Source organism: Condylura cristata, unplaced genomic scaffold (assembly GCF_000260355.1).
Source record: "Condylura cristata isolate star-nosed mole 26May11 unplaced genomic scaffold, ConCri1.0 scaffold00017, whole genome shotgun sequence".
In the NCBI taxonomy this organism is placed as follows: Eukaryota; Metazoa; Chordata; class Mammalia; order Eulipotyphla; family Talpidae; genus Condylura; species Condylura cristata.
This window is the reverse complement of record NW_004567118.1, coordinates 8031194-8056108: the sequence shown is the minus strand read 5'-3', so window position 1 is coordinate 8056108 and position 24915 is coordinate 8031194. Positions and strand designations below refer to the sequence as shown.

General features: G+C 59.0%; 2 protein-coding genes across 29 annotated transcripts in view; both read right to left on the bottom strand.

Moving 5' to 3' along the window:
• CACNA1G (calcium channel, voltage-dependent, T type, alpha 1G subunit) overlaps positions 1 to 18778 on the bottom strand; it is a 59000-nt gene extending 40222 nt beyond the window's left edge. For all 28 annotated transcript variants that reach the window (XM_004684351.2, XM_004684344.2, XM_004684347.2 and 25 more), the window contains exons 1-9: positions 18537 to 18778; positions 11702 to 11813; positions 11414 to 11547; positions 10997 to 11094; positions 8813 to 8972; positions 8013 to 8313; positions 7758 to 7850; positions 4772 to 5534; positions 2685 to 3061 (exon numbers count right to left, since the gene is read on the bottom strand). In XM_004684351.2, coding sequence (XP_004684408.1) covers positions 2685 to 3061; positions 4772 to 5534; positions 7758 to 7850; positions 8013 to 8313; positions 8813 to 8972; positions 10997 to 11094; positions 11414 to 11547; positions 11702 to 11813; positions 18537 to 18778 — 2280 coding nt within the window. The remainder of the gene's footprint in view (positions 1 to 2684; positions 3062 to 4771; positions 5535 to 7757; positions 7851 to 8012; positions 8314 to 8812; positions 8973 to 10996; positions 11095 to 11413; positions 11548 to 11701; positions 11814 to 18536) is intronic.
• Positions 18779 to 24127: 5349 nt separating this feature from the next.
• The window catches only part of SPATA20 (spermatogenesis associated 20), a 6915-nt gene continuing 6127 nt past the window's right edge, over positions 24128 to 24915 (bottom strand). Inside the window, exons 14-15 of the mRNA XM_012726345.1 lie at positions 24644 to 24724; positions 24128 to 24487 (exon numbers count right to left, since the gene is read on the bottom strand). Of these exons, the coding sequence (XP_012581799.1) occupies positions 24317 to 24487; positions 24644 to 24724 (252 nt within the window). The 3' untranslated portion in view covers positions 24128 to 24316. The remainder of the gene's footprint in view (positions 24488 to 24643; positions 24725 to 24915) is intronic.

Sequence of the window (24915 nt, the reverse complement as noted above, 5' to 3'; positions counted from 1 at the left end):
GGCCTCCCCTCTGCCGCGGCCTCCCCTCTCCCACGGCCTCCCCTCTCCCGCAGCCTCCCCCCTGCCGCCGCCTCCCCTCTCCCACAGCCTCCCCTCTGCCGAGGCCTCTCCTCTGCCAGCCTCCCCTCTCCCGTGGCCTCTCCTCTCCCGCCTGCCCGACCGGACCGGCTCTGCCCTTGTTCGCGCCTGGAGCTGCCTCTAGGCCTCCCGGTAGCCTCTGTCTCCATCACCCCTGTGTCTCTGTGTCTCCATCCGTCTGCCTCCTCCCTGCTGGTCCCCCCATGCCCCAGTCTATCTCTTTGGTGTCTCCCCGTCTGGCTTCACACCTGCCCCTGCCCCGGCCTCCACCTCTCTTCTGTCTCCCATCTTTATCTCTGTCTCCCTGCACGTCTCCATCTCCCCTCCGCGTCTCTGTCTCAGCCCCCGCATCTCCGCGCTGGCCCCCCTCCGCCCCCCAGCCTCTCAGGCTCTGGGGCCCAGATGGCGGGACGTTCACGCTGCAGTGCCTGCAAGCACAGGGCATGGCTGCTTCTGGGGCTCCTTACACCCAGCCCTGAGCCCGCCCAGCAGCAGTCAGTCATCTGCCGGCCTGCTGGGGACTCCCACTCTCTCCTGAGGGACCTCAGCAGCCAGGTATTGGGACAAACTCCCCCCTGGGGCAGACACTGTGCCACCACCGAGTGGGGAGACTGTGAGACCGAGGGCTGAGGGGCCTTTTCCTGGGACTCAGGTAAGCAGAGCTGCAGACACGACTGATGCATCTTCCCCCCAGGGGTACCCTTCTTGTCGTCTAACTGAAAGCCCTCTTGCTGCAGCTTTATCTGCCCTTGGTCCCTGACTCAGCTTCTTTCCATCTCAGTCAAGCCTCTACCAGCAGCAGCCCCCCAGGTAGGGACTGCTGGGCACACCAGCCCCTCCCCCAATGCCCAGGAAGCCCCTTGAACAAGACATCTGATCATGAGCAGAGCTAGGGTGAGGGACCGAAGGCCAAGGCTCAGGCTCTGGGAGTTGGGTGAAGAGATTAGGGGCCGTACCCCCAACCCCCCAGGCTCCCCGCAGCACAAAATGCTGGCAGAACACCTCTCCCCAGGAGGCTGGCTGAGCAGGCCTGTGTACACACCCCCACACCCCAGGCGCCTAGACACAGCACACCCACCACACAGTGCCATTCACCCCACCTGCTGGCACAGCAGCCAGAGGCCAGCCCCCCCCCCGCACCTCCCGTCCATAACTGGCAGGGGTGGGGAGCGGCATCCGGAAGGGGACAAGGTGCCAACCGACATGGAATGATCCTGTTGGGAGCGGGGCTGGGGTGCACCAGGCTGAGGGGGCAGCAGAGCAGAGGGCTTCCAAAACTCATGATATAGACCACTATGAGGTGGGGTGGGGGTCTTTGGGTCCCCTTGAAAAGGGGATCCTGCTCCAGCTCACACTTGGATCTGTGCTCCCCAGACTTGCCCCAGAGCTCCCCCTCTGCCTCCCCTTAGGGGTTCCTGGGCCCTGCCCAGTTAAGGGAAGGCTCTGCCCCGTTGCCCACACCCGTTCCTGCCCTCTCCACACTTCTGGACCCCCATGCCTCCCCCGAGACTGGGCGGTTGGGAGGTGTCCTGGCTCAGGCCTATGCCAGGAAAGCTCAGTTCAGCCCTAGGGGCCCCCCCCGGAGGAGAGACGCACACAGAGGTCTGGGAACTGCAGCACGTGCCTGGTGGCTGCCTCCCTCCTCTGAGAATCAGCTAAGGGGTCACCTGGAAGGTCAACTAAAGGGAAGAGCTGACTTCTGGAAGGAACCCAAGCCCGGTTAGGACGCCGCATGGTGCCTGCTTTGGCCCCTAGCTAGTGGGGGGCGAGAAAGGGAGCCCCACTATGGCCCTTTCTGCCTTTGCACAGCAGAGACAGAGAGAGAGAGAGCTTCCTCCCCTCTGCCCAGATCCCGTTGCTTGCAGCCATAGGCCCCACAAAACAAGCCTGCTTCCTCTTTCACATGACAGCCCTTCAAATATTTGGAGACAGCTCTCCTGTCCCTGCTGAGCCTCCTCTTCTCCTGACTAAATATCCCAGTTCTTAGAACGATTCCTCAAACGCGATGATTTCAAGTCCCCTCACCCTGCTGGGCGCTCTCATCCACGCCGCCTGCCCGCTCACAGCGAGGCCCAGAGCCAAGACCAGGGCCAGGTCCCTCCCACAGATCTGCCTACCAGGCAGATGCAGCCACCGCTCCTCACCCGACCACACACCCCATCCTGCCTGCAGTCATCCAACCCCTAATACAAAATCAGCTGGATGCTGGGGGACCCAGCACTGAGCCTAGGTCCCCAACTCCTTCCCTTCCCCCTTCTCTTTTCCAAGGTCCCAGATCTCATCCACTCACTTGTCTCTCTAAAGCGGCTGTGCCTGCATCCAAAGCCTTCACATCCTTCAACCCTGCCTCCTCCGAGAAGCCTTCCCTGATGAGCAGGCTTTGACACTATCCCAGCAACGTCCACTCTCAGAGTGACTTCACTGGCTTTCACCCTCCCAGGAGTCCCCATGCACTGCTGCGTCGCCTGCCTGTCCTCCTCCCGGCCTGGCAGGCTGGCAGCCTGTGGAGGGAACTAGAGGCAGGGGTGGGAGGGGAGGAGGGCTGAGGGTCTCCAGCCCCAAGCAGAAGTCGCCGTCAGGAGCTCCGCCCTGGCCCAAGCCCCTACCTGCTCATGGTATTCGATGCCCATGCTGAGAGTGTTGACCAGGATAGCGATCATGATTCCCCGGCCAAAATACTTGCTGTCCACGATCTTCCGGAAGGTATCACAGATCAGCCTCCAAAAGGCCAGCACAGAATTGGGTTCCACGTGCAGCCCTAGGCTCCGCCGCCGCCGGCTGTGGGGGTCCCGGAGGTCGCCGCGCTGGGCGTCCTGCGTGAACTCGTACACCGCCTCGCTGTCGGAGTCAGGCGCCTCGGGGCCGGTGAGCTCCACGTCCCCTGCCCCTGCCCGGGCACAGTAGGGGCAGCTGTCGGGGCCAGAGGCGCCACTGTCCGCTCTCAAGCACGGGCTGGAGATCTTGCAAGAGCTTTGGCAGGTGCCTGCGGTAGGAGGGGAGAGGTTGGAGGCTCCGGGGTTTCTTATTTGAGGCAGCCCTTCCCCCAGAATGGAGTCTGGGGTTGTTACAATGATGGGGGTGATGGGGACTGAGTGGGCCAGGGGTTGAATGCCCTGTAATAGGGCTGGTCCTGAATAACAAAATAGGGTGCCAAGAGCACCCCACCGGCAGTCATGGCTGTGTGTCCTAGGGGTCGTTTGTGGCCTTGACTTCCTCTGAGCACCCATGTTCAAAGCGCATTTAGCCTGGACCCACAACTATGTCTCCTTCCCAGATCAGCCAGCAGCATCGACACTCCTGAGTGGCACTTTCCAAAGGCTCCTTAGGGCACACACATGTGCCTATGTACGTGCACGACACACGCCCACGTGCCCTGACACCCTTGCACACACACACGCTATGGGCACACAGGGAGATCTTCACACCACACATACATGTGCAGAAACACTGGTATGCACAAACGCGTGTCTATCACAAAGCATGTGTGCCAGACACATGCACCCACGGGCCTGACACACACCCCTGACACACACAAGCAGGGCACACACATGCACCTGGACACCAGAATTGCACACCTGAGCACACACTGGCCACCATCGTGCACACACGCACACATGGGGATGCTCGAACATGCACAGTGACCTAGCCCAACATGCCAATGTCCTCTTAAGCCCCACTGTGATCAGAGCCTGAGAGCTCAAAGGGCCCTCAGAGACTCCCCAGGGACAGCAGGGACATGAAGGCACCTGGCTAGGACCCAGCCCCTCAGAGGAATCCACAATGGCTTCCCTGGGGTGCGGCTACACCCAGGCGGTCGTCAGCAAGTCAGTGACAACAATGGTCCCAGGCCCGGCCTCCTCCACAGGAAGAACATGTATGCGCACTCCAGTCCCATGGCAGGCTAGTGGGAAAGCTGCTACAAGAAGCCTGAGCACCGAGTTCTGCGATGGCATCTTCCTGTTCCAGCCCACATGCCCGCTGAACAGCCCACAAATATCCCGCTTCTCCCACGTGCGCCTCCTTCCTGAAATACAGGCCTTGGGCTGCGGCTTGCAACGAGTCTGTCCGCGCAGGAGTCTACCCACAGGACACGAGCGTCTCGCTCCCCCGTGACCCCAGCTGTCCCCCAGAGAGCCTGCTGCTCCAGACCCCGTCGCCCTGGGGTGAGGGAACAGAACTTGCATTTACAAGAGCCTCTGGAGTATGGGACATGGAGCTGCCCACGGTCACCCACTCGCCTGCCTGAGTCACCCTGCGTCCAGCCCTCTCTAAAAGCACAACCTTGGACAAGTCACACCACCTCTCCAAGCCCGCTCTTTCTCATCAGTAAGCCAAGGATGATAAGAAAGCTGACCACCTTAAGCTGTGCGAGGATCCAGTGGGGTTTTGCTGCAAAGCATGTGACAGGCACACAGCAACCTTTCAGCAACCATCAGACACTATTGCGAGAGCACAGAGCAGATGCTCACTGCATGACAGTCACTGCTATTATTACAATAGCTGGAAGCACGAGTCCTTTTTAAATGATGAGAACATTAAGGTTCAAGGAAGTGACTCACTGAGGGTCTCAAGGCTACAGTGGCAGGGTGGGACTCCCAAGTCCACTCCTTCTGGCTCCAGACCCCTGTCCTCTCTGGGACACCACCCGGGTCCAGGCCGGGGGCACCCCTACGCCCTTGCCCAGAGTTCTCACCTGTACTCTGTGTCTCCAGCAGCTTGTGCATGGAGCTGTAGGGCCCTGGTGGGATGTTGAGGCTGGTGAGGGCGGGGGGGCCAGAAGTGGGGGCCACCTCGACCAGTGCCTTCTCCTTCAGCATCTCTGGTGGGGGGCTGTTGTGCACAGTAGGGTACACCTTCCCGCTGCCCACAGTCCTGCCCGATGCCTCGGATGGTGACCTGGGAGGGGGCGCCTGGCAGCGGACGGGCTCCAAGTGGCAGTCAGCATGGTAGAAGCTGTGCACGGACTCTGCAGCCCCTGGAGGGCCCCCGGAGAGGGCGGGTGTCGAGGGTGGTGGCAGCATGAGCCGGCGCGACCCGCTGGCATCCCTGTCCCGGATCTCTGGGCTGGCTCGGGGCCCCCGCAGCGTCCCGTTGCCCAGATGGTAGTGGTGGTGATGATGGTGGTGGTGCACCAGGTGGTGGACAGAGGAGCGGCTGCCGCTGGCCTGGGGCGCCTGGTCCCCGTGGGGGGCTGGGCTACTCAGCAGGCCGGCCCGCACACCCACTGCCCGGGAGACCTGGGCCAGCCTGCGGGCTGCTTTCCGGAGGATGTACACCAGGTACTTGAGCAGCTCCTCGTAGCAGCTGCCCGGCTCCGAGAAGCTGGCCAGCGTGCTGGCATTGGACAGGAACCGCACACGCTGCTCCCGCATCAGCTGGCTTTCGCGCTGCTTGGTCTCTGAGAACTGCGTGGCGATCACCACCAGGCACAGGTTGATCATGAAGAAGGAGCCCACCTGTTGGGGGTGGGGACAGGAAGAGGAGACGTCCTGAAGAGAAGGGGACCCCAAAGCCGGCCACCGCGTACTAGTGCATCCCACACGCCGGGCACTGGGCCCACGCACGGTCCAAGCATTATCTCATCTTACCCTTTTGACAGTCTCGGGACGGGACAGTTTTATAATCTAAACTGACAGGTGAGGAAACTGAGGCTCAGAGAGGTCAAGGAACTTGCCCAAGATCATTCAGCTAAGGAAAGCACAGCAAAGCTGAGAGCTGAACCAGGCTCTTTGGGGTCCCCGGATGACTAGTGATGACGATGCTAGCCTGCAGTGAAACCTCCCAGGCTCCCTGCCCCCACACGTGCCAACCATGGAGATGCTGGGCACCTCTCCCCATTTCCCATTATGAGTCAAGAAGGCTGTGTTAATTAATGAATGCGATCTTGGGGAGATGGAGCTTTCACGGTGAGGCTTGGAGAGCTCAGCCAAAACTCTGTTCACAAGACTCCTGCTTCCAGTCTCAATTCCGGCTGCGTGACTTTGAGTGACACCCTGAACCATGGGGCCTCATTATCTCATGACCATTGCTTGAATCCCTTTTCTTCCTGCCTCTGTCCACACCATGTGGGTGATGGGCTGAACCCTGAACGCTGCAGAGAACCGGGGTGCCACTCTGCCCTAGCCCTGTTTCCTCACCTCAATTTCTCTAGGACCCAGGAGTGGCCATTACTAGGACAACAATCCAGAATGAAGGAAATGAATATTTATGGTGACAAAGCAGATTTTTTTTCTAGATTGTGTCCTAGTAATTATGATAATTAGCTTCACTAGTGTGATTCCAGAGAGCTGTTTGGAAAGATTTTTCAGGGGGGTGTGTGGGAGGGTGGAAACTAGGCCCCTTACCTCCCTGTCTGCTTCCTTTCCCTCCCCCAGCCTAAGGAGAGCAGCATAATGAAGAGAGATCAGCTTCCCTGAGGCGCTGGTTCTGCTGGTCCTGTCCTCACCCCGGGGACAGTGTGGATGGGAAGAGGCCCCGAGCCTGGCCACCCTTCCGCCCCAGCGAAGGTGGCAGTGCCGGGAGGGGCTGGCTTGCAGGACTGGCTTTCTCTCAGGGCCTGCCCTCTGTCTATCACCCACTCACAAAGGACTATCTCTGCCGCTCTTTGGTGTTGTCTTAGGTCCTGAGTGGATCTGAAATCTCTCAACATCTGTCCTTCTAGCTGGCTCTGCCGTTGGCCCCTTGGTGACATGGAAAAAGGGCTGGACTTGGAATTCACAGTCTGGGCTGCATTCTCAGCTCCAGCTACATACTTAGCCCAGTGACCGATCCCTCTGAGGCGCAGGGCTCTCCTTTGGGGGCTGAAGTCACAATCCCTGAACTCCCCCACCTCACAGGGGGTGTGAGGACAAGCAGAGAGATGTTACGGCACACACCACCCCTAACTCTGCCCAGATGAATCCGCTGTGCATGAAAGCACGGGACGGGGTCAGACAAATGAGGAAACACATCAGTTCCCTCATCTGTAAGATGGAGACAATCCCAGGATCGTGTGAGGATTAAATGCACCGGCACATAAGAAGCACTTAGAAAGGGGCTTGCTCATAGTAAGTGCTCGATAAATATCAGCATAATAAGTAGCATGATAAATAAGTGGAAGCAGCTAAGCTATTAGTTATGAATGGTAGTGATTAGAACTATGAAATATTGCTACTTCTCTCTCTGTCTTCTGCCCTCGAAAAGTCTGGGAAATGGAAATACGGAGAAGGAAGGAACGAATCACGTGGGGTTTCTCAACACCAAATGAAAATAATTTGGGGTGGAATATTCTTGGTTTGCAGACAGTTTAACACCCCTCCTTCCCCCGAGCCCCAGCAAAATGCCAAAAACACCCCTTACCATTTCCAAATGCCCCCTGGGGGGTGAGGGGGAGTATCACCCAAGCCTGAGCAACACTCATTTCACTGATAGAGTCAGAGGCCAGGCCTGGAACCTGGGGACCCAGAGGGGATGAACAGCCCAAGGTCATTGGCGGTGGTCAACAGCATCACCAGCACAGTCAGCCCTGACCTTGGCTTTCCTCCTGACCCTCACCACATGCCCCTTGCTGCTGCATCTCTACGGGACTTGCCCTGAGAATGAGCAACTTTGGACCAGGCAACACTTACCCTCTCTGGTCCCCCCACCCTGTTTCCCGAGCCCCTCCCCCCATCCCCACAGTGGCCTGAGGAGTCACTCACGATGATGAGGAGGATGAAGTAGATGAAGTTGTAGAAGGAATGAGCATCCATCACAAAGTACATGATGTCGACCCAGCCCTCCAGTGTGATGACCTGGGGAGGTTGCAGAGGGCAGGCTGACGCTGGGCGCCCTAAAGCCCCCTTGCAGTCTCCTCCAGAGGCCCTGGCCCCATCCCACCCAAGGTGGACCGCTCCACGCCTGGACTGCGTCCGGCGCTTGTGCTCTGGGGAGGCTCCGGTGTCCGGCTGCCCCACCTGGAAGATGGCGATCCAGGCGTAACCGATATTGTCGAAGTTGATGGCGCCCTTGAAGGGGTTGTGCTCCCCGGCCGAGCAGTTGGTGTAGTACTGGTTCCAGTTGACGCAGGTGGTGTTGCTGGAGCTGTTGTAAGCCTCGTAGTCCAGGACGCAGGGGGGGCCGCCGCCGCCCTCCCCTCGCAGGGTGGGCACGCTCCTGCAGGACCTCATTCCGTTCTCACGTGGCTGGGAGCAGATGAAGGGGCTCTCGTCCTCATTCTCGGTCTGGTAATAGCGCTCCAGGTCCACACTCAGGGGGCTGGGGAGGGGAAGGGATGAGGCTAGCAGGGCTCTCCAGGGACAGGCCCAGGAAAGCGGAGCTGGGGTCCCCGCAGGCATGCCGGGGAAGCAGGCAGGGCAGCAGAGTCCAGGCAAGCACTGGGCAGGGGCAGGGAACCGTGGGCATCGAGGGAGACGCTGGCAGCATGAGGACGGAGTGTGACGCTCCAGGCGGGACCCTGGGAGGCCACATGCGAGAACAGTGGTTTTCCAATGTGGTGGCACATCAAGGTCACAAAGGAGCTTTTAAACATCCCCACACCCAGGATGAACCCCAAGGCAATGAGATCAGAATCTGTGGGGGTACAACCCAAGCCCAAGTAAGTTTTCAACACCCCAAGCAACTCCAGTAGGCAACTCCTATGGCAGAACCAGTCCTGTGTCCCATAGGAGGATGGATAAGTCCAAAGCAACGGGCAGTGAGGAAGGCCCCAGCCCCACAAGCACCCCAGGTCACCCCCAGGCTGTGCGCCACTCACAGGCTAAAATTCTCCGGCAGGAAGCATCGGTTGCGAAGCAGCCCTGCCCACAGCTGGACGCCGACGATGCCGAAGATGAAGAAGACGAAGAAGCAGAGCAGCAGGACGTTGCCCAGCATGGGGAGGGTGTCCAGCAGCAGTGTGACGAGGATGCGCATGCCTGTGGGGGCAGAAGCCACGCTGGGGGCGCCGGGCTGGCCGGGCTAGGCTGGCTGCCAGGCCTGGCGGTGCTCCCGAAGGGGGCCCCAGGGCCTCCGAGGCTAGAACGCCCGGCTCAAGCTGGAGGGGAGACTGACAGACACACCCCTAACTCTGCAGGGCCCCAGCAGGCCCTGAGCCCTACAGGCTCGCCCGACCACCGGCTCTCCCTCCCCGCCCACCGGCGCCTCAGCACACAGCGTCACCAGCAACAAGCCCGTGGTTTCCAGAGCTTTCCTGCACTGGCATCCCACTAAGCGTCTCAACATTGTCATAGCCAGATGACATCGCCCCCAATTTACAATGAGGATGGAAGTCAGGGAACTGACAAAACTTGTCTAGTATCACAGAGCTGCTCAAAGGTGGGCGCTTGGAGTTAAAACCAGGCGTTCTTTGTGCAGGTGCACACACACCAGACACACACACATACCAGAGAGACACATGGCCTCTCTGAGTTATCATTACTGGGGAAACTGAGGCAGAGAACTCTGGTGGGACTACAGCAGGCAGGAACCTCACTTTGACAGCTTGTTCCTGAGTAAGGGCCAAGATGCCCTCTGTTTCACCGTGGTTCTGAACCCCTTGCCCTGAGTCTATTCTCTGCTTGGTCGAGATCCCCCAAATCAGGCCCTAAGGAAACACAAGGCTGTTTTCTCAGGTGACCATTCATCAACCGGCTCGGGAAAGCCACGATGGCCTACCCCAAACAGTCCTATTTGAGAAACCACCCTCCCTCCCACTCCAGGTCTAGGCTCCAATCAGCCACGTGTTCTGAGCCAGCCCCCAGACCACTACCTTGTCAAGCACATGACCTCTAAAGACTGGTTCTGACCCCCGGAGTGTCACTCCTGAGTCCCTGACCCCTCTAGGGACAAAGCTTCTAAGCAGCAGCTAATTAACCTTCTTGGTAACTACAGCCACCCTGCCCCCACCTTCCAGCCCCATCTTCTCAGTCAGCCCCGCTCCCCCACCGCCAGCCGCTCCCCCCTGCACCTCTGAGCTCCAACAGAGATCAATTCCTCAGGGTTTGCATTAAGGGAATTACACCGGTGGTTAGACGGAGGCCTATAAATCTGCCAGCCATCACCTTGGGCGGGAGCGGAGGCGAAGGCATGCCTTCCTCTGGAGCTCCCACATACACAAAAGCACCCCAGCACCTGGGGGACGGGAGGCAGCTCCTACCACTGAGGCAGCCACATCCCCCCCCCTCTCTGTAACACACACACACACACACACACACACACACACACATTTACAGGCACACTTCTCCTGCATCAGGCACAGAGCCCCCAGAAACATGCCCTCACCCACTCCCCCACCCCTAGGATGCAAGCAGAGACCATCAGCAGTTTGTGTAGGTTGGGGATCGCAAAGGGGGCCTGAGTAAGGGGGGGAGCAGCATGTAGGGGAGCTTGAGCTGCCAAAGCTCCGCTGGCTCGGGAAACCAATGCGGTTTAATTTAGATAATGGCCCCGGCAGTCAGTTGCTGCAATGGGCTGGAAGGGGGTAGGAAGGAGCAGGGGACACAGCCGGAGGGTGAGGCCTGAGCAGGCCTTGTCTCAGAAGTCACATTCAGCGCGGCCAGTGTGGTCTCCCCAGTAAGAACCAGAGCACAGGAGAGGCTGTTCTGGCCAAAAGGAGCCCTCCCACTTCGCCTGCCCACCACCCTGGGCCCACCACCTTTGTTTAGTCCCGGGGAGACAGTGGCCATCTAGCTGATGGGAAGGGATCACCGGAGACATTTCTGAGACTCACCCAAAACCAGGCTACGATGAGACGGGGCGTTCCCACCCGGCTCCCTCAGTGCTGTAGGGTGCCATTTGGTTACAGAGACCCTGGCCATTCCCTGACAATCTGCCTCAGAGTGCCAGGCCCTAACGAGGTCCATGAGCACCGGGAGGCGGGGTGGGGCATGACATGTACATATTTCCTCTCGAGGCTCTCTGTCTAGGGGCTGAGGGTGGTGGGGGGAGGAGGATCACTCACTGGGCACCCGGTTAATGGCCCTGAGGGGTCGCAGCACACGGACTGTCCTGACAGCTGAGAAGCTGACGTTCTGCAGGTCCAGCGAATATTCCAGCATCCTGCGGGGAGAGGCCCAAAGGGAGGCCCTTTGAGTCTGAGGCCACCGTGGGGGTCAAAACAGGTCAGTGGGGAACCAACCACAGGAGGCGGCACAACCTGGGGCTCCCCTCCTCCCCCCCCCCGGGGGCCCTAAGTGCGGGCTCTCTGCAGGAGCACGGTCCCCCCCAAGCCAGGTGGAGAGAGCAAACAGAGGAGGTACAACTGGAGGGGTGAGGGATTTCAGAGCAGAGTGGGGAGAAAGCTGCGCCCTAAGTGGGGTGTGGTGGGGGAAGGCACCATCCGATCCACTGCTCCCCGACCGCCAGTCCAGGCCCTCACCCTGCAATGACGATGAAAAAGTCGAGCCGGTTCCAGGTGTCTCCCAGGTAACACTTTTTCCCAAAGATGCCCAAGGCCACCATCTTTACCACCATCTCCACCGCGAAGAAGGCAAAGATGAAGTCATCAAAGGCCTGATGTGGGGATGAGAGCTGCTGAAACTGAGAAGGGATGCGGGGACACCACCACCATCCCCCAGGCCACCCCCACCAGTGGGGGCAGTGCAGAGGAGTCAGGGGTGCTAGGCAGTGTCGCTGCCAACCCTCCGCCCTCCCCACCTGTGCTCACCTGCAGGATCCGGCAACGCTGGGAGTCACAGGCAATGTCCTCACATGGCCGGAACATGCCCAGTGTTACACAGTTGAGAAGGATGACCAACATGCTGATGCGCTCGAACCAGGTAGCCGGGAGGTCAAGGAAACAGCTGGCCAGCGCTGGAGCCTGGCCCCCACCCCTGCCCGTGACCTCCCAAACCCAGCTGAGATGACCCAGGACCACGCAAGGGCCCAGCCTACATGTCAGTCAGCCCCAGGCCCCGTCCACCTCAGCCACCTCGCCTCTCTGGACCCAGACTCCTCCTCTGTGAAGGCAGAAAAACCACAAACACCCTGTTTGCACAAGCCATTTGGGGGAGGAATCAATCGTGCTTGTGGAAATGCCAGCCACCGAGTTTGCTGCTGAATCTGAATTCTGTTCTCCCTACCTCCCAGGGAAGATGTGAGAAGCAAATGAGATCATGTATGTGAATGTGTGACACAAACCTAAAGCCGGATTGTGCCTGCCTCACAGCTTACCAAACACCTTCACGCTGAGCCCCACTCGAGACTCACCACAGCCCCGTGAAGACTCCAGAACCCAAGGAAACTGAGGCCCAGAGAGCCGGAGTCACACGCTGAAGGTCACCGGGGCAGCCAGGAGGAGCCTGCGCTCCTGATCTGGGACAGCTGCTTCCACGGTCACTCAGGCGTGCGGGAAGGACCTCTCGTGACCATCCCAAAGGACAGTGTGCCCTCACCACAGCGCGGGGCCCAGGCTGCCTCGCCCACCGGCTGCGTCTCTGGCCTCTCAGAGCCCTCAGATGGCCTCTACGTATGTTCACCCACTAAATAAGAGCACCTAGGACGAGCCAGGCCCCATGCTAGACACAAACCCCCGACTCACACAGCGTGGACACAGAGACCACGCAGCCATCAAGACAACCAGCAGAGCCCCAGCCTGGGCCCCCCGAAACAGATTCGGTGGCAAGGAGTCGGGGAGTCTTTCTAAACCCCGAATCTCTCTACAGAGTGAATTTTATTAAACAGTTACTTCCGGCCACTCAGCAGGAGAATGTACAAAATGGCTTCTAAAACCTTTAGATTCTGGGGACCAGACACACAGATGAGTGACCAAGGACCCTTTCCTCAAGGAAACCATGAGAGGGGTGGGCAGTAAAGAGGCTCGAAACCAGTGGACAGGGGAAAATGGGGAAGTGGAAGTGAGGGGGTCGTGGCAGCTCGACCACCCGCCAGGATCAGTGGGGTGAGAGGGAACAGACAGAATCTTCCTGCTGTAATCTCACTTTTGGAGTGAGAAGACTTTGGCCAGAGACCTAAGGGCTCTCTTCCAGCTGTTCCCAGCCATACCCCATCTCTGTCCTGAACCTCAGACCCCAAATCCTCTCCGGGAACCCATGACCCCCTCAGTCACCACACAGGCCTCTCACCCCATCTCTCTGTCACCCAGGCCCTTTCCTCTCAGACTCGCACACCTTCCCACAAGGAGGTACCTTAGAAACTCCAGACACTGCACTGTTTCTAAGCACGAAGCGCCTCACAATCAGAATAAGAAAAACAACAACAACAACAAAAATATTTCTAGGTTTTGGGGGTAAGTAAACGGAAGGGGGAAATAAAGTGTTCTGTTTCCATGGAGCTGTTTTCCTGAGTGGAGCCAGAGCCCAATGGATCTCTCCCCAGAATGAGGGTCAGCCAGGGGTTACTCTGGAAAAAAGGGGACAAGGAGGGAGTTCCCTTGAGGCCATCATCTGAAAGGAAGGACACAATTACCCTCCAGAACTAGCCTGCTCTCCCCAGCCCGCCCCCTCCTCTCCTCTGCAGGGGAAGGGGGTCTTGGAAGGGACCTGTGTGAGCAGATGGAGCTACATGGGTAGTTCTCCTGGGGGGAGGAGGGCCCCACACCTGTTTGGAGGCCTCTGCTGGCAGTGATTGCACCATGTCACAGTCACCCGTGCCTCCATGCTGGGGCAGGAGTTCTCTGGCACATGCTGGAAGAGTACCTGGCAGGCCGTAGGTGATCGATACCCAGGAAGAAATGAACAAATGATGCGCCAGTCAGTCAAGCTACCTATTTCTCTATCTCCCCAGAAGTCAGATGTAATCCTCATTCATGTTTTTCTACCTTGTTTGCCTCGATAGTAACAGATTGATGGTAGCTATGGGGGGAGGAGGAGTGTCCCTCTCTATCCCTACCTTACACATGCTCAGACTAGAGTCTCTTACAGGGTCATAATAACCTCACCCCAGCTCTTAACTACAGAAGCCTCTTCTCAAGTGCTCTGTTAGCGATTCAGCTTACTCCCAGTACATCCTGCCTGCTCTCCACCTCCCCGCTTCCCTACAGGTAAATGGAAGTGGACAGGGAAGACAGGCACAGGAAAATTTGGGACACTGTGAGCCAAGAAATAATAGTGGTGGTGGTGGTGGGGGGGTTTCACCCTTCTCAGGGTTGGACTCGTTTCCTTGGGAACATGACCGTATGTCACTGTGTGATGTTCCTCTGTTGCCATAACAACAGGAGATGTGTCACCAGGTGGTGTGGATTTGTTGCCATGGTAATTAAAGGAACCCCTCATACATGAACTCCCCTTACCCCAGCTGCTGTCTCATCCTCATACAAGGAAGGGGAAATGAGGAGACCCACAGGTTATCAGGTTGGGGGGAACCATGTGACAAATCCCCATGGCAACCAATGAATCGGGGGACACTGGTTGCCATAGTGACTATGCGAGACCTGTGCAGTCACATGTCTGCTGTTGCTATGGTAACTGTCCGGGCTGGAGTGGATCCCAAAAGGGGGGGAATCTTTCTTCTCCCCATAACCCACCATCAAAACCAGAGAAAAAGGACATGGCAGAGCAAGGAACCCCACTTCCCTCCCCCTCTCCCCCTCCAGGAGACAGAACTAGAGCACGTTATCTGAGTCCTTTCCATGGGGCTTTATCTAGAGCTCTTGTGTAGCCAGGCGTAAGGAAGAGGGAGGGGAAGAGGAGGAAGGAGGGCTGGGGCACTTCCAGGGGTAAGGGACTCCGGGCATGACAACCAAGAAGGGGAGCAGGCCCCAGGTCGCCTTGGTCTCCACTAGGAGCCTGGAAATCAGGCTGCGGCATGCCCAGGAGGAAAAAGGCCTGGTCCTGGAATCCTGGCCTCCCAGCCCGAACCGGGAGGTGGAGTCCTGTGTCCCTAGCCTGGCCCGGCCCGGCCCGGCCCGCAGAGAGGCTGGTGTCCATGCAACTTAGCGTTTTCCGGGTGGAGTGGGCTGCAGGGGCTTGGCAGCGTGACCGCCGTGAGGGAGCCTGGAAGTGGGATTCCCCGCTCGACAAGCCAGGTTCCAGTGGTCCCCCCACCTCCGCTCCAGTGTGTGGGCGTGTGGGAGAGAGGTTTCCAGCTGAACTAAAAACTGAAGCCTGAAGAAAGGCAGCCGGCCCCACCCAGAGACAGAGACGTGAGACTCAGAGACACAAGAGAGCTGGCCGCTGGAATCTTTGGGAGGGGAAATAGGCCAGAAATCTGATTCAAACGTGTGTGACTGTGTGTGTGTGCGTGTGTATGCGTGTGCGTGCGCACATGCCTGCATGTGTGAGCAGTTGTGTCTGTCGCCATCCTAGCCGAGGCAGGCAGGGCAGGGTGAGAGCTGGGGCGGGAGCAGGCAAAGGGTGAGGGGGTCTGCGTGGTAGGGGTAATCCCAGGGATGGTTCCAACTGGCACGATGGGTGATGGGAGTCCCCCAGTCTGGAGCAGAGTGGGTGTGTGACCCAGAAGGAAGATGGACCAGGAACAGAAGAGTGCTGTGGGGGTTCTCTGGCCCCCAGTTCTCATTAATTCACCAGTTCTTCCCAGAACCAGGAAAAGAAGAGGAGAGAATTGTTGAGGAGTCAGAAAGAACCCCCCATACACCCTCTGAGCATCAAAATGGAGATTTCTCTGTAGGTAAGAGATACAGGCAACTTCGGGTACTGGGACGGCAACAAGGAAAGCTCCAGAAATTCCTAGCGCCCCCTCCCCTCCAGACACACACACTCAGACACACACAGTGACGCAGTCACATACTCACACTCACTTCTGGAAGCCATTAGGGTTCCGGCTGCTCAGGCCTCCCCCTTCTCCTCCCCCCACTCCTGGCAAGCTCCCCTCTCCCCCTCTGGCCCCCCTCCCACTCCCCCTCTCGGCATCCCAAATGCCAGCCTGTGATTTCCAAATGAGAAAAAGCTGTGCTGGGCTCCGAGCTTGGAGAAACTCCTACACAAACTTCCAGATGTGACACAACAGCCAGAGAGGGAATGCTCAGGATCTCCTTCCCGGGGGTGTGTGGGGGGGACATTGGGGGGGGTAAGGGGGTTGGGGGGAGCACATTCCCTCACACTTGAAGAAACACATACTGGAAAGTCCAACGCACTCCACTGTAAGGCGAGGAGGGGGGGGGCCTTTCTGGCTCTGAATGGGCTGTCAGTGAGCGCCCCTGGTCTCCCCAAGACCTAAGCATGCACCCCTGAAAGTCATCTTCCTCTTCCTGTCCTCTTTCTCCAAAACACACCACACACCCTCACACACCTGGGTCTAGATCTCCTCTCTAGGAAACCGGCTGTCTTAAAGGGAGGAGGGGCAGAGAAGAATCCTGGAGTCCCAGTCACCTCAGGCCCTGGGGGCTCAGAGGACTCTGTGGGACCAAGGGTGGCTTCCAGATACAAAAAAGAGCTAGCGGAAAGACTGAGGCCCAAGAGTCCATTCAGAAGCACTCTGACAGTGAAAAAACAGGCTTCGCTCTCTGATGGGGTGCAGCTTGGGTGCCCCCTTGCCTCAACCCCCTTCAGTCAGCCCAGGCTCCAAGGCTTGAAAAGACCCCGAGATGTTGAACCCCTAGCCCAGGGGTCAGTCTGCTTCTTCACCCCAGGATGAGCACTGGATGAGCACCTTCCTTCTCTTATCCTAACCCTCTCTTCTTGCCCCCTCCCAGAACCTTGAAGGAAGCAGCCTACCCCAGACCATGTACTACTTATTTGGAGGTGGGGCAGGTGGAAGATGCTAGCCAAGGCTTTGTGGAGGGGAAGGGAAAGGGAGAGATCGCTCTTCCTTCCCAGGACACCTGAACAGATGGGTCTGGTGCTTCTGTCCAGACATGGAGAGGGTGAGTGGTTAGGGATGCCCGGAGCCCCTCCTTCTCAGAGACATTGTTCCCCATCTCCACCTCTGGAGAAGGGGGGAGAAGGGGGCTGGGGGTAAGGGAAGGAACCCCAGATGTGCCTATTCAGCAGGTCCACAGACCTCTGAGCCCCACCTCTCTCCTTCTGCTACTCAGAGGGGAAAGCAGAAGGGGCAGGGAATGGTGAGGTGGTGTGAAGCGGGGGACTTCCCAAAGACTGATGGGGTAGAGAGGGTGGGGGTTGGGGGTGACCCAAGCTCACATCCCTGCTTTGCGCACTAGAGGCAGCAGAGCTGCAGAGTGAGGGCGGCACCAGTCTTCCCACACCTCCCTCGACAAAGCAGAGTCCAGGCTGGGCTCTCAGGGGTTACATGGGAGACCTGAGGCCCAAAAGAGCTTCTGAGCTGGGAGGAAGGAGCTGGGAGGAGCCAGCCAGGCTCGGGATGGCAGCGTGTCACCCCCCCCCCCATGCCCTCTGGGAAGTGGCAGGACCCACCCGGGAACCTGGAGACTGGCATTACTCAAGCAGGGCTTTGTGCTAGGGGCTGAGGTGGAGAGGCCCTGGGGAGAGAGTGGGGGGGGGGTCCTCCCATACTTCTCCAATCTGGGCAGAAAGGTAGGGAGCAGGGCTAAATCTGTCTCCCTAGAATGTGGGGCGTGCATTCCCACAAACCCATCTTAGTAGGCACTGGACTCCAGTGCACCCGCTCAGTCTGTCTCCCCAATACTTTCTTGAAGGGCTGCAGTCTTTGATACCTGCTCTGCCATCAGGCTGGAGCACTCCTCGTGAAGGGGAGGGGTTAGTTGGATGGGCTTAATCCCATCCCCCTCTTGCCAAAGCCCTGGCCACAATCTTTCCCTCCACAAGAAAAAATCCAGCACAAAACTCCCAACCCAATCTTAAGCACCCTGAATAAAGAACTGGGGAGAAGGGAGACACTCTGGGTACTAGACTACTAACCAAAGGGTTTACTACAGTTCTGGGGGCAGGCAGCTTCCCTTCCACCACATCTTGTTCTCATTCTGCGCCCCTGACATCAGCTGCCGCCGGAATCTCCTTGTTGTGCCTCCAACCCGCGGGGTGGGGGTGGGGGTTTAGGACCTGGTCCCCGCCCCCCCCCCCAACATCTCCCTCTGGGTCAGTGAAAACCTCAGCCTCAAAGACCAGATGGGGGCGGGGATCAGACCCTAGAATCTACCGCAAACTTTGAATGGGGGCAGAAGGGGTACCTAAGAGATTGCGACCCCCCTCCCCCGTCCCCGCAGCTTCCTCCCCACCCCACCCCCAAAACTCGGAAACCAAACCCAGCTCGCTAACGCGCGGCGGCGGCGGCGGCGGCGGCGGCGGCGGCAGGCGGAGTAGAGCTCCCAGACTCCCGAAGCTTCCCACATCTGGAGGATGACGACCCTCCCCTGCCCACATCTGGAGAGCATCCAGTTGCAAACCAGCAGGGCACGTCTCTCTTTTCTTGGCCTGGATCCCAATCCCCTAAGGAGTACTGAGGTGTGTGGACCAAGGTGGGGTTGGCCTGGGGTCTGGGCCAAATCTGCTCGCGTCTCTGCTACCACTCTGACGCCCCCTCCCCTGCTCTCATCGGCCCACCTTCCAGGCTCACTTTCACTCACCTGGCTTTGGGTCCCCTCAAGCGGCGCGGCCCGCCCCCCTGCGGACCCCCCAGCCCGGCCGCCGTGCCCCGGAGGATATGGGTTACAGACCGTGCGGAGACACCAGCTCCGCGGGCGGCTGTCCTGGCTCAAGTAGAAGAAAACCACCGGGGCCAGCGCCGGGTACGGGAGCCCCTCCGCCTCGGAGTCCGCGCTGCCTGGGTCCTTTTCCGCTGACCCCGGCCCCGGCTGGACCCCGGCCCCGGACAGGTCGTTGAGCCGCAGGAAGCTCTGGGGCTGTCCTGACTCCTCGGCGCCCGATCCATCCTCCTCCTCGTCCATCCTCTGGCCAGCCGGGGTCCGGGGCGGTCTCGATAGGGGCGAGCGGCGCCCCTCAGAGGAGGTGTCCTCACGCAACCGGGGGTCCCCGGCGGGGTCGCATCAGGGGGGCTCTAGGGCGCAGACTGAGCCCCCAGGAGGGCCAGTTCAGCCCAGCTCCCCCAGCCTGCAGGGGCATGCTGCCCGCCGGGCGCCGGGTCGCAGTAAAGCCCCGCCCGGAGCAAGTCCCGCTTCCCCAGGGCCCCTGGGGACCCCCGGGTCAGCCTGCCGGCTCCCCCTCACTTTGTTCCGGCTTCTTCGCTTCGCGCCCAGGCTCCGGGCGCCAGATTCGGCGCTACCTTCGGCGAAGCGGCCCCGGGAGGAGAAGATTGAAAGGGGGCGGTGGGCAGGGGGGTCCTGGGAGGAGTGCCCCTCTTCCCGCGGCGTAGCTGGAGCTGGATCTAAGGGGTCAGCATCGTCCCGGCTCCGCGCCAGCGGCAGCTGGGGGAGGGGAGGAGGGCTCTCTTTGGGGGTGGGCTTGGAGGGGGTGGGGGGCGGCTCCTTCCTCCGCCCCGCGGCGGGCCCACGGTCCGGGAGGGGCGGGGAGATGGTGGGGGGCCGTCCCGGGAGGGGGGGGAGGCGGAGATGCTGCCGCCGCAGCCGCCGCGGTTGCTGCCGCTGCCGTAGCTGTCGCCGGCGCCACTGCCTCCTCCTCCGGCCGAGAAGCGGAGCGAGCTAGCGAAAGCGGCGGCGAGGAGCCCGGCGCACACCACAGCTGGATCCCTCACTCCAACTTCAAGCCTCGGCCCCGCCTCTCCCCGGCCAGCCTCTCAGCCAATCACTGCGCGCCGCCGGCCCTAAGGCGATAGTTCATTGGCCAGACGCCGTGGCAGTGCGGGCGGGGGAGAGAACCACAGCTGGAATCCGGTTCCCACCCCAAAGCCCAGGACCGCCCCTCTCCCCTCCCATTGCCCCTGGGTCCGCTCCCGAAAGCCGAAGCCAATTAGACGTCTCCCCAGACCGAACCCACTTTCCTATTGGCCGCTGGGGTCTCTGGGACTCCCCTAGAGGGAGCCCCCGGGAATCAATATTTGGCGCGGGGTCCAGGGATAACGCCGTTGGCCTTCAAGCATTCTTGGTCAGCGACCCCTGAATTTGACGACAGCTTGAGGGCAAGGCACAGCTTTGCGCGGGGTTGGAGAAGAAAGGCAGCCTGCCTACGGGTGAGGGGTGCGATGAGGGTTCCAGAACGAAATCCTCGTCTGTCCTGATTCATCACCCACCCTAGAATTGAACTTAGGAACGGACTGAAGAAGGGGAGGAAACAGAACGAGATGTCCACGGGACAGGGTTGGAGGGGGGCGCCCTTAAGGATACAGTCGGAGCCTAGGCGGGCTTCTGGGTCCTGTTTCCAGGCTCACTTCTGCGACTTTGACCCAACCTCCTAACCCTAGCCCGCTGACCCTGACCTCTCGTTGGCAGCCCTGAGCTTCACTCCCACTGTCTATATCGTTTGGAGAGTGTAGACCCCCACAAGGGAGAGATTCATGCTTAAACACGTGGCCAGGGCAGGTCACGCCAGATCCAGAACATGGATCTCCAAAGGCAGCTGCCAAGCTGAAAGAGGCGTCCATGAAGGCAGCTGCGAGGGGCTGGAGTGTGTGACTGGGGTGTAAGCACAGAACTGGGCTTTGCCCACTCCGACTGCAAAGTCTCACCAAACCCGCACTCTTTGCCTCAGTTCCTCTCTCTCAGAGTTCCATGATGGCTTATGGCGAGACACCGCAGGACAGGAGCTTCGGGGGGTTGCTATACTCACACACCCCCAACCTACCGGGTCAGACCTGGATGGTCTGCGGCTTCACACTCGCGCACACGCACGCGCAGACCCCTGTTCGGCCTCGCCCCGCCTCACCTTCCCAAGTCCCTAGGATCAGCGCCAGCTCCCTCTCACAGCCGGGGCCACCCCAAAAGGCTGTGGGTCCCCGGGAACTCAGCACGGCTGGAGTAGGGGTGAGGCGGGGCGAGGAGGGCAGCGAGGATTAGCACTTCCCCGACCTCTGCGGAAGGTAGACAACAGCGGAATCAAGCAGGTCAGTCAATTCCCACTCCTAAGACTTCGGGGCTCTTACGCCACTGCGGAGAGGCGAAGAGATGAACCAGAAGACCTCCCGCACCCGCTCCCCCCCAACGCGACTGCCGGGCGTTCTTCGATCTCCCAAGACTGCGCCACCCACGCCACCTCCGCGCCTCCCGCCGCGTGGGGTGGGTGTCTCAGCTCCCTCCTGGGCGGGTTGCGGAGAGTGCAGCAGGAGGGAAGAGTGGCTGCAGCGAGTCGCCTCCCTAGCTGCCCTTTCGCCGAAATCCGGGCACCGAGTTGTGCAAATGAGGCCGGGTTTATTTGCATTTCATGCTAATGAGCAGCTCCCTTAAGTGCCTTTCTTTCCTGGCGGGAGTCTCTGCTCTCATTCCGCACTAGAGTCTTGAACTCCTAGCTGTCTTCTGGGAGAGGGGCCTATTTATGGTGCTCTCAGGTGTCTGACACCTTCCCTCCAGTCTGTCGGCAGCCTGCCCTTTGGCCTACCCTTCCCGGACAGGGTCAAGATGCCTGGGGGCTAGCATCAGGAGCTAGCTAGCTTCACTATCCTTTCCTTTGCAGAGGAGAAAAATGAGGCCAGCGAGACTTCCCAGCCCAAAGGTCAGGTTCCCAGGCAGTCAGCAGGCTCCACGCCTTCATCCATCATCCAGAGCACCTGTCTCTGCACTGAACTCTGTTGCAGACCATACCCAGAAAGGGGAGGCCTGGGGTGGGGCCAGACACATGTACCATCTGGACAAATACAGACCCACTTCCTTGGGCTCTGGACCTGGGAAGACCTGCCACTGAAGGCATTCTGGCAGGGGAAGAGCACCAGGACTCACACCAGTCAGTGTGCTCACTGGTAGTCTGAGGGAGAGTGGAGGGAGTGTCCGGACCCACAGAGAGGGCAAAGGAAGCTCTGGAGCCTTCTTCAGCTCCTGCCTTCTAAGCCTTAACTCTGACATCACCCCCTCTGTGACCTTGAGCAAGTGTTGCAGTACCTACTAAGTACCAAGGTGCTGACTGAGTACCATTGGTCTGGACCCTCTAGCCTTGGCCCAGGCTGCAGTGTGTGTGTGTAGGGATGAACTGGTTGTCTCCCCTTCTCACGAACTGAGTGTCTCAATGTGGCCTGCCAAACTGCTCACCAGGGCCTGGCCTAATGTGTGGCAGTCATAAAGGGGTACTTAATGCATCCTTTTTGCCTCAGGCAGGCAAGAGAAACTAGAAGGACAAATTCCTTTCACCTGCCCTCCTTATCCCAATAAAGGTAGGTCTTAATGTTGTCTAAATCTCCTTTGAGGGAGAACTCCCATACAGGCCTGCTCTGCCAGCCTCTCCCTCCTGGCCTTTCCCTTAGCCCTTCCTCGCTCCTTATGCCCTCCCCTCCCCTCAGTCTGGCTGGCCCTCAGGAACTGAGATAATATTCCCCTCTGTGACACTCTGCTCACTTGCCCCATTTCGCCCCCTCGATAGCCTTGGGAGCTGAGTGGAGGTTGTCTCAGGGCAGTCCTGCTCAGACCCAAGAGACCGGAACTAGGAGAAGGGAGGCTGCAGATTTAAAATTCCATCTGAGCAAAACTTATGTTTAAGCTTGCCATCTCTAGAAAACGGGGGCACTCCCATGAGAACATTTAAGCCCTAACTCCTTCCTTTGAACCGATTTACAAAATCGCCACATAGGTATGTTCTTGGTACCAGAGTAAGTAGAGACGGAGCAGAAGGATGGCAGGATGAAGGAGAAGACGCCAAATGGCCCTCCTTCACAGTTGTGCCTGTCTGTCCCTGAGGGAAGAGGATGCCTTCGTGATCTTAATTGTACCCTGAAAACCCTGAAAGAACCGTGTGTGCTGAGCAGTGTCAGGCCAGTCTCCTGCCTTCTCTGGGCCTTGAATATCTAGCCATCTGAGGCCCAACATCTGCATTGGCACCCCATTCCTGAGGGTCAGTGGGGCAACAGACACAACAGGGCCAAGCACATTGCCCAGAGTGTTCCAAAGCCAGACCTGGGCTGCCAAGGAGGCCACCTGTGCTTCACCACACTCTCTCCTCCCTCCTTACTGCTGCCAGTCCATGCACCCATTTGCCTAGTTCGTGGACTTCCTGGCAAAGCAGGGTGGGTTCTAGCCAGGAGGGTCATCTGACCTTGTTGGCCAAAGCCCTAATCCCCTCCACATGGGATTAGTACATAGCTCGTACTAAGGGCCCAGCTGTCCAGACAAAGCTGACCCTGGTCCCACTGACCATGCATAGCTATTTGTGACCATGTGCAGGTGGCGCCATAGTCCTAAACAGACCTTGGAGTGAGTCTGGCTAGCTCCCAGCTCCTTCCTGCCGGACTCCGCCCCACTGCTGGCACCCCCCTCAAGCAGGGCTGCAGTCTCCAGCTTCTTCTAGACTTGCACTGGTTGGCTCTGGGGCTCTGAAGGAACCCATGCTCAGCAGACCCAGCAAGAGCCCAGGGAGAGAGCTCCTTCCCCTCCTTCCAGCCTGTCAGCTCTATCACCCTGTGCCCTTCCCCAGAGGTTGCTTTCCAGGCCCCTCCCCCTACTGGACGCTAGATGGGGTTTGCTTTGAAAGAGGGGGCCACTGATACAGATAGAACTAGTGAGTATCCCCAACACTAAGAGGACAGGTGGTGGCCACAGGAAGGCACAATTTCTCTGCAGCAGAAAGGACTCAGATTTGGAGAAGGACTTTCAACTCCACCAATGCCCCAAGTGAAAGAGAGTTCTTTCTCTGACCTGGCTACAGGGCAACGGGGGGGCTGGACAAAATGACCTCCTGCAGGCAGGCTTGGGCTCCATCCTGGGAAGATTGGGGGTTGGACGGATAGCTCAGAAGAAAATGTCTTTGGTTCCTGATAACAGCAGCTGCTACCATATACCATAGCATATGCAAATGTCACCATTCTGAGAAAAATTCAAGCATCCCCCTGTCTCTATCCCAGCTTAACATAGGAAGTGATAACAGAAGGGTAGGGCAGCCTCCTTTCTGACTCTTCCCATTGGCCTTACCCTGTCTGGGCAGGCCACACCCCATATCCCTAGCTCCTGCTGGTCATTACTGGCCATGCCCTCTGTTTCATTCAGGCTGCAGTGAGCATGAACCTGTAAAGGCAGGGGCAGCCTAGGGACATATGAAGCTGAAGGAAAACCACAGGCAAAGCTGACTTCTGCCCTGGCAGTCCTCCTCCACCTTCAGATGTCACCAGGGCCAGAAGGGGGCTTGGGCAGCTGGTTCCCAGGATGGCACCCAAGACCCTACCCTCATGAGCATGGCAGAGGCCTGAGTTACCGCAGGACGCTTAGGTTTATTCTAGGGTGAGTGGGTGCCTGTGGGAGGGCAGCAAGGATGACCAAGGAGACCTGGGACAGAGTGCCCTTGGACGGCCCCAGGTTCTGTTGGGCCCTGCAAGGCCGGAGTCTCTGCTCAGTAGGGAAGCTCCGCCTCCTGCCCCACCCCAAAGGGGAATGAGGCAGTCACTGGTGGAGCAGTTTTCGTAATTCACAGGGCTCGGTGATGGGCATCGAGCAGGTCTGGTTCTCCCACACATAAGCAGTGGCCCTGTCTTCTACCCGACGCAAGGAACTCAGAAAGGGCAGCTGACGGGACAGGAAACTGGAGGGGTCCCCATCGGCCAGAATCAGCACCTGAAGGGATACAGAGTGGATACCCTCACCTGGGGCACACTGGCAGGTCCAGAAGAGGGGTTTCTTCTCCCCAGGAGGAGGAGGTTTTGGGGAACCAAGAAGGGGAGGAGCCAGGGGCAGGGAAGGCCGAGCGTGGGACCCTGCTAGGACACGAACCTTGTTAGGGATGTAGATGGTGTGGACACAGTGCAACAGAGCCTTGGTGTCCTTGGCTTGGGGGTCCCCACAGATCACGATCTGGCCAGAAGAGAAAAGAGAGCCCCAGTGACAAGTGTGTGAGGGCCAGACCTACCAGGGCTTCCCACCCCATCCCCCTCCCACCCCACCTGGTACCCCTGAGATGGAAGGGGGCTCAGCTCAGCACCTAGAGCAGCGGCCTCGGAATCCCTGCTTGGCAAGTGGGAACACGCATGCGCACCCACACGGGG